The sequence below is a fragment of the Zingiber officinale genome, chromosome 5B, assembly GCF_018446385.1.
Source record: "Zingiber officinale cultivar Zhangliang chromosome 5B, Zo_v1.1, whole genome shotgun sequence".
NCBI classification, from domain to species: domain Eukaryota; kingdom Viridiplantae; phylum Streptophyta; class Magnoliopsida; order Zingiberales; family Zingiberaceae; genus Zingiber; species Zingiber officinale.
In genome coordinates this window covers 125,738,656-125,758,553 of record NC_055995.1, presented here as the reverse complement: position 1 = coordinate 125,758,553, position 19,898 = coordinate 125,738,656, and the positions used below count along the sequence as shown (strand labels likewise).

The 19,898-nt window shown below is 35.0% G+C and overlaps 2 protein-coding genes across 4 annotated transcripts in view; both read left to right on the top strand.

Annotated features, from left to right (window-relative positions):
* The first annotated feature begins 3,640 nt into the window (after positions 1 to 3,640).
* LOC121985838 (probable galacturonosyltransferase 7) lies at positions 3,641 to 14,466 on the top strand. 2 transcript variants are annotated; one of them, XM_042539518.1, is made up of 9 exons: positions 3,641 to 4,009; positions 4,226 to 4,254; positions 4,333 to 4,392; positions 6,190 to 6,313; positions 6,414 to 6,469; positions 6,756 to 7,045; positions 12,626 to 12,983; positions 13,066 to 13,611; positions 13,772 to 14,466. In XM_042539518.1, exons 1-9 carry the CDS (start codon positions 3,847 to 3,849, stop codon positions 14,051 to 14,053), a joined length of 1,908 nt encoding a protein of 635 aa, XP_042395452.1. In that variant the 5' UTR covers positions 3,641 to 3,846; the 3' UTR covers positions 14,054 to 14,466. The 2 variants fall into 2 exon arrangements, with proteins under 2 accessions (XP_042395452.1, XP_042395451.1); XM_042539517.1 differs by having other exon boundaries at positions 6,405 to 6,469.
* A 1,545-nt stretch (positions 14,467 to 16,011) lies between these two features.
* The window catches only part of LOC121985837 (protein MOR1-like), a 31,258-nt gene continuing 27,371 nt past the window's right edge, over positions 16,012 to 19,898 (top strand). The window contains exons 1-3 of one of the 2 annotated variants that reach the window (XM_042539515.1): positions 16,012 to 16,405; positions 16,595 to 16,700; positions 16,774 to 16,897. In XM_042539515.1, coding sequence (XP_042395449.1) covers positions 16,243 to 16,405; positions 16,595 to 16,700; positions 16,774 to 16,897 — 393 coding nt within the window. In that variant the 5' untranslated portion in view covers positions 16,012 to 16,242. The remainder of the gene's footprint in view (positions 16,406 to 16,594; positions 16,701 to 16,773; positions 16,898 to 19,898) is intronic. The other variant, XM_042539516.1, reaches the window with a different exon arrangement.

The following is a 19,898-nucleotide window of genomic DNA, read 5'->3' as shown; positions in this document are numbered from 1 at the left end:
TGATCAGTTCGGTCGATCGATCACTCTATCGATTAATTGATCACACAAATTTTCATCCTTGCCGAGATCCGATCATTGCCTCATTAATAACATTTATTGTTCGGTCAACTGATAACCTTATTCGGTCGATCGATCCCTTAAACTTCCTTTCTTCGTTGCGATCTGAATCTGCCACTTTATATACCAAAATAGGTTTGGTCGACTGATTCTTGGGTTCGGTCGATCAATCATCCTGACTTCCAAGTTTGCTTCTGTATAATCTGAACTCTGCCACATCAGCTAGGTTTTGTCGACCAATACTCCTATTTGGTCGACTGATCGCTCAATTTCTCCAAATAAGAGTTAGTTCGATATAACAATAATATTTTACAAAACAGAGTTAGCATAGTATGAAATAATATAAGAAAGACAGTAAGACCTGTCTTGATCTCAACTTGGAAACCTCCTAGTTTCTTCAGTTGGATCAGCGACCTAGTGTTTGTCCCTTCTCGGAACAGGACTTCCCCATCGCTCCACTCCAGTTGCTTACCTTAACCTATCTACCAATTATCAGGTCCTCCAAACCTATTTGGATTTCAGCTCAGTATGAAATAATATTATAAAGACCTTTCCTTGCAATAGCTGGAGCGATAATTGATGTCAAAAATCATAAATTGTCATTGGTAATTGGTAAAGAAAGGTTGGAGTATGATTTATCAAATTCTTCTAACCATGTCACTTCTTTGTTAGCAAGTGTTTGCAGTGATGCGGGCACTTACAAATTAGAGGATTGGAATTTCCATCCTCACGCGAGGCCACCGGATGAGGAACATGATCCGCCAAGTGATGTTGGGAGAAGACCTCTCGATATCAAGTCCTCTAGACCTATCGAGTCCATCTGCCAAGTGTCCGGTTCTCGACCCACCTAGACTTTTCTGCCCGACTTCCACAATCTACTAAGACTTTCTTGCCTAGTCGTGGCTAGGACTTTCCCAGTTGAGTAACCATCCTGTAGACTTTGTTAATTTATCATATCACAACAAGACTTAACTTGAACCTTTGACAACATCAAAACTTAGGTTTGATTCTGGTGTACCTTGCACTAATAGTACTGCTCTAACCTTAAGGCTTTCTTTTATAGGCATCATTCGGTTGACTGAACCTATCAGTCGACTGAACCTATCAGTCAACTGAACCTCGTATCGGCCAACTAAACCCTGTGCCCTTCCTTCTTTACTTCGATTAGATCCCTTTGATCCTGTAAATCATGTTGTTTGGTCGACTGTTATAGTTGATCGATCGATCGAACCTGAATCTTCCAATTTTATATAGATTTTATATGGTCTCTGTCATTTACCAAAATTGGATCAATCAATTGAATCGCCTGTTTGGTTGACCGATAAGTCTGTGTTTCCAAGTTTGCAGAACACAATCGTATATGTGCCACATTGGTTGAATCGGTTGACCAAACCCTCGGTCAACTTAAATTTTGTTCAATCTATAAAATAAAGTTAGCACAATAATAATATAATAATAGTTCTGCAAAACAGAGTTAGATAGATATATAAGTGCATGAATGAGATAGTTAGAACTGTCTTAATTTCAACTTAGAAACTTCCGTTGGTTTCTTTAGATGGACTATAGAGCCTAAGGCGTTGTCCTTTTTAGGACACGATCTCATTATACTCTCTCTAATAGCTTACTTCAACTTATCTGCCAAATATCATATCCTCCGTACCTATTTGGATTTAATTGCTTAGTATCATATTGCTTGCCATAACTTTCACTTGACTCGATATCGGGTCCTCCAGACCTATCGAGTCCACCTGCCAGATGTCAGGTCCACTTGACCCATCTGGACTTTCTGTCTAGTTCCACGATCTGCTAAGACTTCTCTTGCCTAGTATCGGGTCCAGTTGACCTACTAGGACTTTCCAAGTTGAGCATCCTGCATACTGGATTAATTCATCAGATAATAACAAAACTTAACTTGGATATTTGACAATATCAAAACATAGGTTTCATTATGGCGCTCCCTGCACCAACATTATATCGTTGAGATCCATAACGTTATATATTCAAGAATCATGTGAACTTCACATATTGTGTTTCTGCACCCTTATGCATAGCGGAAGTTTAAAATTTATTTTCTGATTTAACAATGAAATCAAAGGAGAGTTCATATAAATTTGTAAAAACAAACATGAGCATAATCTTTAATCTAAGTATGCATTACAATCTAATCATACAAGTAAGATCCTTGAAATATAACAAAGATAAACTATTATCTTATTATAAAATTTATTTTATGATTTAACAATTAAATCAAAAGAGTATTCATATGAATTTGTAAAAACAAACATGAGCATAATCTTTAATCTAAGTATGCATTACAATCTAATCATACAAGTAAGATCTTTGAAGTATAATAAAGATAAACTATTATTTATTGATCTATCTAATGTAAATTTAATCTTTTTATTTAGACATGCAAAACTATCTAATTTAAATATACTAGATCATTTAAGCATAATCTAAATAAAACTATTAACATATACAACAATATATAAATAAATCCAAATATAAACGAAAACATACCTTTTAAACAATCTTTGTTTGAGGATGACTCCAACTATTTCAGGTTTAGCAAAATAGTTCTTCTTTATTTGTCTTGAACTTGTGCTTCCTCTGTTTAATCAGGTCCACGATCGGAGTCCCCTTTCCAACGCTTGATCACATTAGAGATCAAGTGTCATTTTTTATCGAGGTGGTCGATGAACTTATCGTATAAGCATCCATCTGTATGCTTGAACATCTCTATGTCCTTACCAGTGAAATATGATACATTACATCACAGATGATAACCTCTAACTTGAGTGACTTTTTATTTTTTGTTTATTAGGCAACCCAATTGAGTAGGAACATGCTTAGAATATCCAGTGAATATTGATATATTTCATGATGGTCATCATATGTACCATCACATTTCACTATAGTATATTTAAGGACTTTATTTATGCATCTAGCATGGGTATAAAAATAAAATAAATACTATACTGAATTAAATTATATTAAAATAAAGGATATTTATTTACCAGAGTTAATAAAGCTCTAATGAATAGTTGACTTGCATGACACCTACTCTAACACTAAAACAACTAAAAATAACTGACAATTATATTTGAAGATAATGTTATTTGCATGGTACAATTAAAGAGAGATTATATTAAAGGAGATATAACAAAGTATATTTATTCAAAATTCTTCTACACACATAAACTTTAGAAAAAAAAAAGGATATCCAACAATTTCGTTCTACAAATTTATTCTAGAAATTCATAGAAGTATTGTCGATTTTGACATTTAAGAAATTGATACACAAAAATAGAAATGTATCAATTAAACGATAATCTTCAGTGATTGAAATAAGGAGTATGTACTCCCTGAGATTAATTTTTTTTTCTACTAAATTTTATTGATAATGGGACAGCGTTAAATTTTCTACCAATCCTTTACCGGAAATGTTATAATAGGAGATTCATTTGATCCTATCCTATAAATATTTATAGGAATGTTTGATATAAATAATAGACAATGTCGGCATAATAATAACGATATTAATAATGATAATAACAATAATAATTTCTAATTCTACATTTATATTGCTTTCTCTCGCTTAGTCGCTTCTCAATCCTTACGAACGCAGAATTTGAGATCGAGCGAGAAAGATTTGTTGGAAGCTTCAAGAACAAGCAGCATTTGGAAGTGGAAATAGGACTGAAAGTTGATTTGTCGCTCTCAAGATTTGGATCCTTCCAATTTTTTCTTGATAGGAAACAAACTGGAGGGAATTGGAAGGTGTCCGAGATGAAAGCGCACGGCGCCGCCCCCGGCGGAGTCGCCGCGGCCGCGCATCCGGTGCCGAAGCGGCGGTCGAAGGGGCAGGCCGCCGCCGTCTTCGTTCTTGTCGGTTTCTCCATGCTCGTGCCCCTCCTCTTCGTCTTCGGCTTCCTCACTCGCTACTCCTCTGGTAGGCCTCCTCAGATCTCACTACAATCCTAATGTAGCCTCTGGATCTCGCCGCCGGGGAGGTCTTTGCTGTCACCGCTCTCAGTGATGGGGAGGAGGCTTTTGGTCTGGTCGGGGGACTTTGACATGGATTTTATTATTACATCGTCTTTTTGGATTCGAAACTCTTCGTTTTGGTTGGTCAGATCTCTCATTCCACTTCTGTCACTTTCTGCAGGGTATTTTACTGACGATCGTTCCCTGCAGGTAAGCAAACATGACAAACTCAAGAAATCCATTTGTTTGGTTGATTTCATCTCGTTTTTTGTTCTGGTTTATTTCTAGGAAATTAGTTTTGAGATATACCATGGTGTCGAGGATGGTGTAGAGAAAAGCAACTCTCAGGTTATCGTCTGTTCTCTTTTCTCGTTTTATCTTTCCGAATCTCGTTCTTAATCTGCGATGGGGGTGGACATTTGCCTTTCTTCACTATCAAACTTTGGTATTGTCGTCAGTTCACTGATTATTCACGATATATATGATGGTTCTTGCATATGATTGGATGATCATCCGTTGAATCATGACCTTGTCCACGAAATTGCACATGATAATTAGATATTCTGTCGCTGACGGGTGTCTGTTCGCAGTGGAAAACAAAGATTTAATTTTTAAATGGAGTGAAATCAGTGTTCCGCACAGAGGAATGCAATATGGAGAAATGCTTTTTATATAAAGTTCGTTTTATCTTGAACTGGTATCTGAAATTTTCTTACCACTTGGCATGTGTATAGCAATAACTTCCATATATATATTTTCTTTTACTGCTGTATGGCTATTTTCTTTTGCTAATTCCAATTGTTGGACAATAAGCTGCTTGAGGTAGAGTTTTACCAGCTATTGCTGAAAGAAAATCCAACTTTTAATTTTTGTTCAATTCTAATTGCTCGAGGTTGAACAATAAAATTGTAGTCCATAGAAAAGCTCATTCATAAGTTTGCTAGCAAGTTTGTATGTATTATTTCATTTATAAGCTCAAGAAGTTATTAACTAGTGAATTAGATGAGGAACAAAGTTAATATGAACTCATAGATTTGGTTATAATTTGGTTGTTTTATTTTGATAGGCTAGCTAGTTATTGATTAAAAATTGAGTTCTAGCTCAATTTAAGTACGGGAATCAGTAAACCTATGACTTAAAAATTGGAGTTCAAGCTCTATTTCAACTTTGAGCTTGTTCACCATGCAAGTGAACCTTGCTCATTTGAGCTTGAGTTTGAGGATTTGTGAATAAACCTTGCATTAATTTTTCAGAGGTAAGACTAAACAAGGTAAAGCTCCATTCAGCTTGGGTCTTTTACAGCCCTATATTGACTGCACTTAGGTGTCACTTTTGACTTGTGTTTATAGATGCGTTTTGCATTTACACGAAAAATTCTCAAGTCGAAGCTAGTTTGTCTCTCATAGATCAATGTCTTGTATTGAGAATTTTTGTCTTGGAGTTTGCCCATCCATAAATACAAATTATTCTTAAATGAAATTTTCTTGATTATTCGTGCTGTGCCTGCTAAGCAAATTCAGATTGGCAACCCTGAAGAGTCTCATGTAGTGGACTGTCTTCCCTTTTCTTAGAACTAAATATCATTTTTTCCCCATCTCTGTTTCTGTTTCCTTTAATCAATATACCTGAAAATATCAGTTTTTCCTTCCATTGAGTTATTTGTAAATTTCATTTTTCCTTGTCCCTATTTTTAGTTTGTTAACTGACTAATGGAAGTTGTTTGTTGTCTTCTACTTGAATGCCAATTGATAACCTATAAACACTAATCTTTAGCGCTTTCATTCCGACAAATTCAGATTTAAGTTTGTACAGATACAGTGATGAACCACTGGCAAAAGAGGAGGTTGTAAAAAAAGACCAAGTTTATATTAGGCCTGCACTTTGTAAAGAGTTGCAGCAGAAGGAATTCAAACACTAAAGTAGTCTGCTTGAATATGATCCCTTTGTCTCACATTCTCATTCACAGTTCTAGGTGCTTTGTATTTTCTTGTTTGGCTTTTTTTATAGGGTTGGCACTAAAATGGGACATGAAATCTTTCTTCTATTGTGAGAAGCTTTTGATATCTGAACTTATTTGAAATTTTGCGAGTTTGCTCTATGGTATGGAACTGCAGTTATTCTGAAAAGTTCTCATTTTCATTTTAGGAAACTGGAAGTGTATCTCCTGATAAAGAACTGTACAAAAGAATTGAGAAACCTGTTAATTTGCCAGCTATTTCACAAAAGGAGCATATTTATCAGACCCCCGCAAAAAACTCAACTCCGGAAGGTATTCAAAGTTTAATATAGCAATTCCATCTCACCTGATATGACTAAATTGTGTTTCTGGCATTCCACATATTATAACTTTGTACTATTAGGTTGTGCAGATTCAGTTACAGGAAATAATGCTACTGCGAAAGAATCTTCACTTCTGAGTAATAGAGTAAGCATACCATTGTTTTTCTGCCTAAAGAGCCATATGGAAAAGGATTCATGTATTTATGAGTGTGTAAAAGATATTACCTTCTGGAAGGTTAAATAAAATTTAGAAATTTAAAGTTGCAGAGTTGTTGATCTATTAGTTATACATTAATCATATGCTATTTTTAGTCTATTGGATTTTTTTTTTCTGATGGATATTTATTATGAATTTGCTCCACAGCTCTCTGTTCATATTTCTGTTTCTATTTATGGGCTTTGCATAGTTTATAACCATCTTATTATGGCAGGCTAGTGAGGGAGTTGAAAAGAATAATAATCCAGTAGGTTCATACGAGACTGACAGATCCTGTGAGCTTGAGTTCGGAAGCTATTGTCTCTGGTCCAGGGTACATAGAGAAGTAATCAAAGATTCACTTGTGAAGAAACTCAAGGATCAGCTGTTTGAGGCAAGAGCTTATTATCCAAGCATTGCAAAACTAAAGGGACAGGAAGGCCTTTCACAGGAACTGAAGATGAACATTCAAGATCATGAACGGATGCTTAGTGAAGCAGTCTCTGATGATGATCTTCAATCATCGTAAGTTACATATCCTCTGAAGCTTCATCTTCACTAATGAATTCTTTTTTGTTTTCTCTGATATTGAAGTTTTTGTACTTATTTATGAAATCCATTGTAGTTACAACTTTGGAAATTTTGAATTTTTTGGTTTAAATGTACACACACACTTAACAACTTGAAATAGTTGGGATCTATTTGATGTCTTAAGGACTTGATTAGCAAATTTGCTAATTAATTATTTGAGCTTACACTTGATGTAATAATGTTATTGGATTGCATGTTATATCTGACAAAGTGACAAACAATTTTTATCTGTATTTTTCTCATGGAACATTGGATTAGTGGCTATATGCATAGTGATATGGTTGGTACAGTAGAGCTTTATCAGCTCTTTAGGAGAGCATGCCCAAACTTGATTATCAGTTGTTTGATAAACTTATATGTAGCTAGGGTTATAGCCCCATACTCATCTGCATTCAGCATTGAATCTGACTTCTGTTTGTGAGAGAATCTACCCAGTCAACACCAGTGTAGCTATAATCTAAAAGTTACTATAGTCTTTATGCAAAAATCCTTATTTGGAGCAGCTATCATAGGATTTTCTAGATTGCCTCTAAAATGATAATGACATAGAGCTTTAAGAAAGTGATTGATCATGCTCACTGCAAATACTATGTCTAGTCTTTACAGTGACTATAAGGTAGTTTAATTTCCTGATTGGTCTTTTCCACCTTTCCAATCTGAGTTTTTATTAGCTTAGCTCCCAGCATTCTAATCTTCTCTTGTATATCAAACATTTTTTTTGTTAATAGTTATTTATGTCTCTCCTTGCAGGCCACCACTATTAATTAGGTCATTTAGATCCTTAGTCTAAAAGTGTTAATGAAGATAGTCTCTCAACCTTGTGATTTAGCAAAAATTACAAGCCTTGTGATCAATCAAAATAATTACTAGCCTAGTGATCCATCAATAATTGCTAGTTTTAAAGATACATCTAGGTAGACAATAATAAAAATATACTTTCCGAAAGGTAAATAAAAGTTTCGGTTATATGAAAATTTTCTAATGATGGAGGACAAGATATTCACTGTGTTTACCAAACCATGCTATAGGAGTCTACTTCAAACCATAGAACTTTTCTGCCTGTGTAGTAGATGTATTCCCCTTCAACCATGTAAAATTCTTTCATAAGGTCATTTATATCCAACTAAAGAAACCAATAAAACATGCTTTCTAAGATGAAGAAAGAGTCATACCCAAGTGATTCTAGTTGTAGGGAATATCTTTATAGTAAAATTTCATTTGTGGGATTGCTAAGAGGAAGAGGTGGTCCCATGTAGCATTAGGATGGGAGCGTACATTTGAATGTAAGAGCGCCTGTGCAACTGGTCTTAGGAATAATGCATGAATCCAAAGAAAAAATTAAGATGGAATAGCTAGGTAAGAATGTATCATAAATATAGACAAGAAATGATATGAAACGTAGGACAACTAAGTGTAACCTTCCTGAAAGCAGCCGAAAGATATAAATCAGAGGTTGGATTCAAAAGAAGAATTGTGTTTGGTGACTGGAGAAGTCACATGGTCACATACTATTGTATGTAGGTCCTCAATGGTATAAACTTTGGTATTGGTAATCAGATTGAAAACATCTTACTCATAAACTTAAGAAGTAAATAAGGAGTTCAAATAAAAGGTAGTAGACTCAAGGAAGGTGACATTGATAGAGATAAATACATAAAACTTAAGAGAGCAGCAACAATATTCTTTTTGTAAGTAAAAATAGCCTATAAAACACACTTAACTATTCTAGATCATAATTTATCTTTGTCGAAAGATAAGAGATGGACTAAACAAATAAATATCTGAGATAGAAAATAATTGATAAATGATGTGAAAATAGGACAGTAAAGAGAAGAATGACATTATCCTAAAATTTAGGTGGAACCATATTGAGTGGGAAGTGTACAACCAATATTATCTAAGGCGTGATTTTTCATTTTTGCAACCCTATATTGTTGTGGTGTATGAGGATAAGAGGACCGATGAAGAATGTCATGGCTAGATATAAAAGTTGTGAAGGAGAGAAATTTTCTTAGTGTTATATCTCCTTAATGTCTTAACAGATTCGCCATGTTGGGTTGTGTCTTGATACTAAAAAGGGGCAGCTTGGTGCATGAAGCTCCCGCCATGCGGGGTTCCTGGGAAGGATCTATTATACGCAGCCTTACCCTGTTTTTTTTGCAAGAGGCTATTTTCAGGATTCGAACCCGTGATCTTTTGGTCACAAAGCAACAACTTTATCATTGTGCCAAGACTCCCCTACGTTGTGTCTCGATACTAAAGGCAGAAAAATAATAGAATAGATTTTTGAACGATCTTTAATTAAGAAAAGTCGTCATTCTTGAATACTCACCTAAAAAAGTAACAAAGTATTTGAAACCAAGTTTTGAATACGCCGAACTAGAACCATTATCAAAATGTACTAAAGAGAATGCTGCAAAAACACATTTAAGTAGGGGTGTCAAAAATGAACCTGACCCGACGACCCAACCCGAGTCGACCCGAAAAAAATTGGGTTCGGGTTGGGCATTTTCGGGTTCGGGTCGGGTTCGGGTTGGAGGGTTGGAGAGTAAAAGAGTCTCGGGTTGGGTCGGGTTGGGTTCGGGTTGACCCAGGTTGACTTAAATATAGGGTTTTGTGGATTTTTTTGGGGTTAAATCAAATTTTATTTTAAAAATTTAGATGTTTTTGTGTATATTAATATCATGTTTGTATGATAATGATGGAATATTGAGATAAAAGTGAAGAATTATAGGGAAAATAGTCCAAAAAAGTCGTTTTGAATCAGATTTTCGGGTTATATGGGTCGGGTTCGGGTTGGTCGGGTTCGGGTTCGGGTTCGGGTTGAGGTATTTTGGGTTGAACTCGGGTTCGGGTCGGGTTCGGGTTGGGTTAAAAAAAAAAAAAAAAAACTCAACCCGACCCAACCCGACCCGACCCACCCGAATTGACACCCCTACATTTAAGTTTGGCTTGTTCTAGCTATATGGTCCAAGTGGATCAACTTCAAGTAACTCCAACCTAATATCTTGTTAAGTTACCTTAAATTTGATTGCTTAGTATAATTGTATGAGAAAACCCTTCTTGGAAGTTTTGTATTAAAAATAATTGGGACTATCCTTTCGACACCTGAAGTTTATTGTCACCTCTGTGTCTCATTTGCAACTAGTGTTTCTTTATAGTTTATGCTTCTCATAGAGTGGATTTGCAAATGCAGATTCCAGAATTTGAAACCTTTAGCTGTCTGTGACAGTGTTACATATTAGCTGAATGTGATATGTTCAGGTGTGTGTATATGTATATAGTAGACTGGTATAGCCTCCGCTACACTACTAGAGATAACCATGGTTTAAAGTGTCGTGCCGAAATGGTCGAAACGGACGAGATGGGCGAAACATCTCGTTTCGCTCGGCGACCGACACCAGCACGACCCTGGCAACCAGCACGACCCTGGCAGCAAACCCATGACAGGTGCGATGTGTTGCGCGACCTCGTGATCACAGCAGAGGGGTCGCTCGACCCTGCAACAGTAGCGGAGAGGTCGCATAACCCTTCCGTTGTCGCCGTGGAGGCATCGTGCGATTCTACGGTCACTGCAGAGGGGTCGCACGACCAACATGGTCGCGTCGAAGGAGTCATGCAATCCTCGTGGCCATGGCTGGTCGCGCAACCTGTGACAATACCGAAGTCGTGCGGGCTCGCAAGTGGTGTCGAATTTCAGATTTTTTTAAAATTAAATTTAGGTTAAATTTTTTAATCAACTCCTAGTTATGGTGGAGATAATCTAAAGAGACTTTATTAAACTCTAATAAAATTATCTAATTAATTTTATATTTCATTTATTTTAATTTAAAAATTATAATAAAATTTTTATTTATTTATTTATCTATTTTCATATCTATTCCTTTTTTAAAAGATTATTTTTTATCTTGTTTATTTTTTTTTAAAATATTTATGTTAAATATTTTAGTTTTTAATTAATATATTTTATATTTAAAAAATACCGAAACTATATCGGCATGACACGATACGATACCGAAATCGTATCATTCCGGTCCAGGATCGAAATCTCGGTACGGGTCGAAATTTTAAACCTTGGAGATAATCCAAGATTGGCTTTTCTATTTTTTGCCTTCTAACCCTTTTCTCATCTGGGACAAATATTAAAAAACTTAATTCCAAACCTATAACATCCAAGAGTCAATAGGTGGGATGGAAAATAAATAGGGTGTAAAAGAGCCAAGCAAAGTTGAACTTAATGTGTCCAAGCTTGTTTATTTTCTTATCGAGCTTGTTTAAACTTGTTTATTAAAAATCTTAGCAAGCTCAAGCTGAGTTCGAGTTTTTTTTGAGCTCAATTAAGATTGTTGTTGTCCTTATAATTTAGGTAAAACATCGATCAAATACATGGAATATATATTTTTTAAAAAATATATTATGAACAATCTATGATTGCAATTTTTTTATTATAAATTACTATATTTTTTATATATTTAAATAAAAAATAAAAAATTAAATTTTATGCAAGTTTATAAGAAAATTTATTTATAGATTATTCATGAGCTCTGTTCATGAATGTTAACGAAGTGAGTGTTTAAGTTTATTTGTTTCATATGCTTTTATTATTGAACCATCATAAAGGAACTTCATTGAACCGAACACCAGTTCATTTTCATCCATAAAAAAAATAAGATGTCGCCTTCTGATAGAAAATACCTTTGTTATTTTCAAATGCCAATCACAGTTGAGGAACTTCATTGAACCGAACACCAGTTCATTTACATCCATACAAAAATAAGATGTTACCGTCTGATAGAAAATACCTTTGTTATTTTCAAATGCCAATCACAGTTGAGGATTTCAGAATTTGTTCAATTGGACAGCAAGGATCACACTGATGTTCAATTTAGGCCTAGATATAGTTCTCATAACTGGCAATGAAAAATATAAGAAAGCTTGTTGAAAGAGAAGCATGACAATTTGATACAAATTAAGAACTTGTTTTCTTGAAATATTATTGTTTTATCATTTAGTTATGGACATGTTCAAATAGGTTGAGATGATATCAACATATTCAAAGGTTGGGAAAAAGAATCTAAAATCAGAAGTATAAGTCTATTAAAATGAAAGGTGCAAGGAGCAGAGGAAGATCAAAAAAAGACAGGAAAATATCAGTCTGCATTTAAAAAATTAATTGATTTGAATATTATCATTAATATACCCTTGAATTGAGCTCAATGAATGAATAAGATTCATCTAGCAGACCTCAAATAATTATCACAAATGCGGCTCGATGATAAATCTTGTTTCTATTCAGGCCCATAAACTTCATAATGATTTGAAATATTTGTGAAGAATATGGAGGGTTGATATGTCAAAATATGGTTTAAGTTGTTTTATTAGCCAAAATTGTGTAAAAATCAATATTTGTAAGTTATGCCCATGGAACAACAGTAATCACTTTAAAAATTTCAAAATTGTTGCATAGCTTGTCTTTCTTATTGTGAATATTAAGATTTTGACTTCCTTCTTCAGTGTTGACGTGAAGATACAAAAGATGGATGCAGCTATTGACAAAGCGACGGCACATACTGTAGATTGCTATAATGTTGATAAAAAACTAAGACAAATACTCGATCTGACAGAAGATGAAGCTTATTTTCATACAAAGCAAAGTGCATTCCTGTATCAGCTTGGTGTCCTGACCATGTCCAAGACGTTTCATTGCCTTTCAATGAGATTGACAGTGGAGTATTTCAAATCACCCTCGGCAGATATAGAAAACTCAATTTCCAACAAAATTGACGATCCACGTATTCAGCATTATGTGATATTTTCAAGAAATATATTGGCCCTATCAGTAACTATCAACTCAACGGTAGTGAACTCAGAGGTATAACCTTCTGATCTTGGTCTTATGTGATTTGATATCAAAGATTTTGTTCCCCTTTTTAATCAACTTGACTGTTTTACAGGATCCTGATAACATGGTTTTCCATGTGCTAACTAGTAAACAAAATTTTTACTCCATGAAGCAGTGGTTTGCCAGAAACTCGTATGGAACGGCGAACATCCACGTTGTGAATATTAATGAGCTTAAGCTTAAACACTTTATTAACCTAGATTTGGAAGAGCTGTTGATGTCTGAGGAGTTCCGTGTTTCCACTCATGTAGTTGCTCAACCCTCCCCTTTGCAAACAAAAGTTAAATATATCTCAGTGTTTGGTCATTGCCATTTTCTTCTTTCTGATTTATTCACAAATCTGAAGAAGATAATTGTTCTTGACGATGATGTGGTTGTCCAGAGAGACATATCATTCTTGTGGAATCTTGATTTAGGAGGAAAAGTAAATGGTGCTGTAGAATTTTGTGGGATCAAACTCAGTGAGCTAAAATCTTATTTAGGCACTGATATATATGATGGTAACTCTTGTGCCTGGATGTCTGGTATAAATGTACTTAATTTGGAAAAATGGAGAGAACATGATATCACTGGAAGGTACCAACGGTTTCTCCATCAGGTAATTGCTACATTTATGATCATAGTTTACTTGAGATCGCAACTAAACTTACTAATTGTACTGATGCATCTTAGCGAGCTGATTTGTTTCCACTTTAATAGTTCAGATGTTGATATTCTAGTATCCCCTCTGATTCTGTTGATTTCGCTGTGAATGATAGTTACATCATGAAAATGAAGTGTCATGGAGAGCTGCAGCAATACAAGCGAGCTTGCTTGTTTTCCATGATCAGATATATGCACTCGATGATACTTTGGTTCAGCAAGGACTCGGTCATGATTTTGGAATCTGCAGCAGCAATATAAAGAATGCAGCAGTGCTGCACTATGATGGCAACATGAAGCCTTGGCTTGATCTAGGCATTTCCAAGTATAAGAAATACTGGAAGAAATACCTCACTCGAGAAGAGAGGTTCATGGAAGAATGCAATGTTAATATATAAATCCACGTGGGTGCAGGATTACAATTGAAGCAAAGCCCGTCGAAATTTGCTTGTGCCAAATTTCAAGAAAATTCGAATACTAGATTTCACACCAACGGACTTGGACTAGGAAGCTTCTGATTAGTTGGTTCATGAAAATGAGCATATATTTGATTTAGGTTTATGATTCTTGCCCTTGCAAATAGAGAGGGATGGAGACCGATTCTATGCTACATGATTCATTATAGTTTGAGGCTAACTGCATTAGAGGCTCAAGATGGATAAGTGTCCAGTGTAAATCGATTTTTTCCTCTTGTAATCTTCTAATTTGGATCCTCGTTGTTTTACTTTCTTTTTGAGAGTATGCTGTAATATCGTATTAAAGTGTCAAGTACTTCATGATCTGTTTAGCAAGTTCGCTTGGTATTTTATTTTCTCAAATTTGCATAAACGTTATCAAATTAACTATGTTGCCTTTTTTAAAACTTGTTTTTTAAACTATATCTCTCTTTTAGTAAAATGATATTAATACAAAAGAATAAAAAAATACATTATTTAATGATAATGTGAAAAAATTATGATAAAGTTGATAAAATTATGCCATAATAAAAAAATTATATTAATTACTTTTCGAATTTGACACCATAATTAAAACATCATGTTGATTATTTTAAATAATTGAGTAATGTTTTTTATTAAAAAAACATACACTTCTTTAATATAATTTATACAATATTGTAATTTACCGCTTTTAAATTATAATAAAAGATGATTGGGAGATAAATCCTTAGCTCTCGGATGGGTACGGTTAACTAGTACGGTAAGATAAGAGTTTGAATTTGGATGGGTACGGTTAACTAGTACGGTAAGATAAGAGTTTGAATTTCCATAAAGTTGGTTAAAATTTTTTTTCACATTGGTTAATTATAATTTTTTGATTTATTTTCTCGTAGATAAACGTGAAATTGACTGGTAGGAGATAAATTATTAATGTAATTTATAACTGACTAGAAAATAATTAGAGTGAAATTATTATTTTTTTTTGGGTTGAAAATTGATCACTATTCTACTTATCGTAAATCTGAATCTTTTAGACACTCTGTAGGAATAACTGCATTCAAAATATTATACTCAATTGTAAAATTAAAAATTAATTGTGGCAACTTTAATAACATCTAAATTAAAAATAAAGAATAAAGAATAAAAAATAAAAAGAGACAAAAAGAGACTCTCCACCTACAGATAGGCGTGCGGATCACATGCCGCTCCTTTTCTTTTTCATGAATACTTGACTTGCCTGTCTTACCAACCATGAAAGCATCAAACAGGCCCGACGATGGGGCCCTTCCTCATCCTACGACCACCACATGTAACTCTCATGATCAGATCGAAATGGGTAAGCAAGAATGGGTCGTCTTCTGATGAGGAGACGCTCCGCTCCATTTTAATTCGAATCGAGCGCGGCGCGGCCCCACCGGGCCCTCGCGAGTTCCGGTGGCAGTGGCACGGGCCGACTCGTGTGCGGAGAGTAGATCTTCTACTACGTTTTTTTTCTTGACCTCTCCTAGTTACTATATAATTACGGTCGAATTTTAATTAAATCTTAATTCACTGTGATTTTTTTATTCATATTTTTATTTATTTAGAATATAATTTGAATATTATGATTGGAATCCTAATTAACTGTTATTTTTTTATTCAGATTTCTATTTAGATTGTAGCCGGAGGTCACCCCTGCTTGATACCTAATAGCTCAGCTATCCGTCCATAATCGGCAGCTTTCAAATAACTTCTGGTTATCTATTTCAATTTAAACTATAATTTAAATGAGAATGTGACGAATACCTACGTGCGAGGGCTCGATCAGTTCCAATTCTGACCCAAAACCTACCGTCTCGCACGTGCCGACCGCCCACACAAATCTCCGCTAGTAGGCTCTCGCTCTCTCTTTCCTCTCTCGTCCCCAACCCATTTTTCCTCTCGTATTATTATTATTATTATTATTATTATTTAATTTTAGTTTCCTTGTCCTCTCTCTTCGCACCCGCTGGCCGGCGAAGAGATCAATAGGGGGAGGAGGGAGGCAAACGCCTCGTCCGTGCGTTTTGATCCGACTTTATTTGTACTGGTCTACGAGCATTTGCTCGAAGGTGAGGCTACGGTAGCAAGAAAAGAGAGGGGTCCGATAGCGGCGTGGCGGCGGCGGAGAGATGTCAACGGAAGAAGAGAAGTTGCTGAAGGAGGCGAAGAAACTTCCATGGGAGGATCGACTCCTGCATAAGAACTGGAAAGTGCGAAACGAAGCCAACATCGATCTGACTGCCGTTTGTGACTCCATCACCGATCCGAAGGATCCGCGTCTCAGAGAGTTCGGTAATCCCTGAGCCTTCCTCGGTCTGGGTCGTTCTCTTTTCCTTTTCTTCCTCTGCGCGTGCACTTCCACCTGATCCATGTGTTTTCTCGGTCGAAAGGAGACTCTGCTCGATGAATTTTAATCGGGTCGGTACTTAATCTGAGTGAAGCTATTAGTTTCTGATTGATTTTGAAATTCTGGCCGATTAGGTCCTTTCTTCAGAAAGACGGTGGCCGACTCCAATGCGCCAGTGCAGGAGAAGGCGCTCGATGCCCTAAGTGCATTTTTACGAGCGGCCGACGCTGATGCAGGAAGGTGAATGCTTGTTTTCTCTGAATGATGGCGCATAACCTACTAATTAATTGACGAACTTGTACTTTTAATTTAGGTACGCGAAGGAAGTTTGTGATTCCATTATTTCAAAATGCCTCACCGGTAGGCCAAAGACAGTTGAGAAAGCTCAGGCAGCCTTTCTCTTGTGGGTTGAGTTGGAGGCAACTGAAGTGTTTTTGGTACAAAGATAATAACTTTCTAGATGCTTTTTCATTCTAAATTTATTAAGTTGATTTGAATCATGAATTGGTATCGTGTCTCTTATTGTTGTGCTGCACTTCTGGCATATGCAATATTTTTCCTCTTTGCTCGCATGATTTTTCTTAGTGTACATCTTCAAGCTCAGCACATTCTTCTAATGTCTGTTAAAACCCTGAAAATTATCTAAAAGCTTCAGGAGTGTGTAATTTGTATCCAGCAATTTCTACTTTGATCTCTCCCACAGCCTTCATGTCTCCGAGCTTAGTGAAGAAAAATTTATAAATTCTTCAAGTTGTGTAATCTGTATGTATCCAGCAATTTCCACTTTGATCTCTCCCATCAGCCTTGTGTTTTTGCAGTTTCTCTATCTTCATCTGAACTACTGACCTCTCATTTCAAATGATGAATTGAATTGTTATGACTGATAACTACACACAAATAGAATTTAAATTTCCTTTTCTTTCCTGGATTTCTTGTCATACATTTATAAGCTTACAAATATATATGATCTTGTAATGAATTTGTTTGACTTTTCTCAACGTGTCTGAGTTTGGGAAAAAAAAACTCAAGTTGCTCTGGATGTATTAAATCTGTATCCACAATTTAAATTTTGTTTAAATTTATTACAGAGTGAGACTTATTGAAATTTTACAATTATGGGATGTCAATCTGATTATGGGTTTTAGGAGTCGCAAATATAATATCATGATATCTTAGCTATTATATTAGATTGACAATGCTATATGCACTACTTTGTTTGTGGAGTTATATAGGATCACTAAAATGGATATAAAAGTAGTCATGTTTACAATTTGAGTCATAGTTATTTGAGACATGAGGCGTCCAAAAGTGCATAGGTGTTGTGGGGCCTTAGGCACTAGGTGCAAGGTCAAGGCGCTTTGGGTATAAATTTTTACAATTCAAATATATATAGGGAATTTCTGTCAAAATATTTCACTAACAAAATTCAAATATTTCATAAACTATTAAACAATAATGTAAAATAAAATTCACTAACATTCAAATATTGAAATAGTTTATCTTCATAATCAAAATTAAAATCAAACTTCAAATTAAAGAAAAATCAAAATCAATGGAATGAAAATTCTTAACTAATTTACAATTTGAATTTGAATTTGAATTTGAATTGTGAGGAATGAAAAAACAATATCATTAGAATGTAAATTCTGAACTAATTTACAATTTGATTTTGTGAGAGAAAAAAACAAAACCAATAAGAAAACTTATGAACTTAAATCTATGAGGAAAAAAACATACTGTTATAGATGAAACAAAAAGAGAAAAGTAAGAAAATGTAGCCAAATCTAAAAGACCGATGTTGATGTTGTAGGCGATAGAAGAGTTCATGTTTGAGAAGGGAGGGGTGGTTGATGCCCATTTTGCAAGGGACTAAGGGAGGTTGATGTTCATTTTCTAGGGGAGAGGGAGTGTCTAGCAAGAAAAATGTGCCGCATGCATGCAAGTTAATGCAACCTAATTAATTTAAAGGGTATTTAAAGGTATGGGTTGGACTTTAAAAAAAAAAAAATAAAACTTCAATAAAGTCAGGAAAATCATGCCTAAAACACGCCTTAACCTCTCAAAGTGCATGCTTAAGCACGCTTCATTCAAGTAGTGCATGCGCCTAGGCAGAGTCAGGCCCGCACTTTTCACAACTATGATTTTAGTTATGCACTTGCTAAATCATTGTTCATAAAACTACTTATGGAAAAGTGATATAAGCCAATATTTGTAATTATTCATGAATTTAACTATATATTATTGATATCTCAATTATATTAGTTATTGGTCATTTTTATCATCACACTCTTCCAAATAATACATTTATTTAAAATTGGATAATCAATAATGATGAAATATAATTCCAACTAGATCTCAGTTAGCCTGTAGGATGGGAGAGTTCGTTTCCAGACATTTGGAGCAGAAAATTTGGAATTGATTCCTTCTTTTCTGCATGTAAAGAGTGTAACACTGAGAATGAGCATGTATATTTCTACTCTGCCTTAATAAATTATATTTTGAGTTGGAAGTGCATTAGTTGAGAAATTTTGTGAGGAGTTAACGAGTGTACCTTGCTACTCTAACTCAACATATTTATATTGTGGCAAGCTTGAATATTGGTGTTATATCATGACATCATAAGTTATACGGCTTGTCAAAAAATGTGGTGCATTTTAACTCGTTGATTTGGAATCCTATGATTTCTCTAATGTGTCATAATAATTTTTAGAGGCACCTTACTTATGATGAACGTTGAGATGTCATTTGTGTAGTTTCTCTGTGGGTCTGTTTGTATGGGTTAAGGCATAAAGCCTCTCTTAGGATCTTACTCATATTGATCATATTTGTTGGCTGAGTTTTGTGCCGAAGAAAACTTTGGTGCCAACTGACAAAGAATGTTGTTAAACTGCTTTTATATTGACTATATCAATGATACAAGTGGAGCACAACAAAAATTATGAGTGAATCCTTTATGCTATAGAAATCCAACCTTTTGTGTAGCACAAAATGCTTTACCTATTTAAGCTTCATTACATGTAGGGCTTTGGAGTTTGGATTAGCACTTCTCTTTGATAATGCTCAAATGATTCATTGCCATTTTGCCAATCAGGTGGTTTTATAGGGGTGGTGGATAGAGTTTTCTCAGTTCCTATAGGTTGTGTGGTAGTGCTTGGAAGCTTTGTTTAGAGTAATGCAAGAGTGAAAACAATTGTGTCACTTTTTTTCTTCTCTTTTTTTTTTGTAGATTTTGTGGTTGTTTTGATATCTACTACCGGGTTGGCTTATGGATTGTCGAGGTGAATAATTGAGGCATGCTATTGGATCAAACATATTATCAAATTTAGGGTCTTGGTGGTTACAAATATCTAGTCCAAAATACCAATCAACTCAACTCAACTCAACTCTACCTGAGTTTAAATTATGTAAATTACATGAAATATAAGCATAAAACACAAT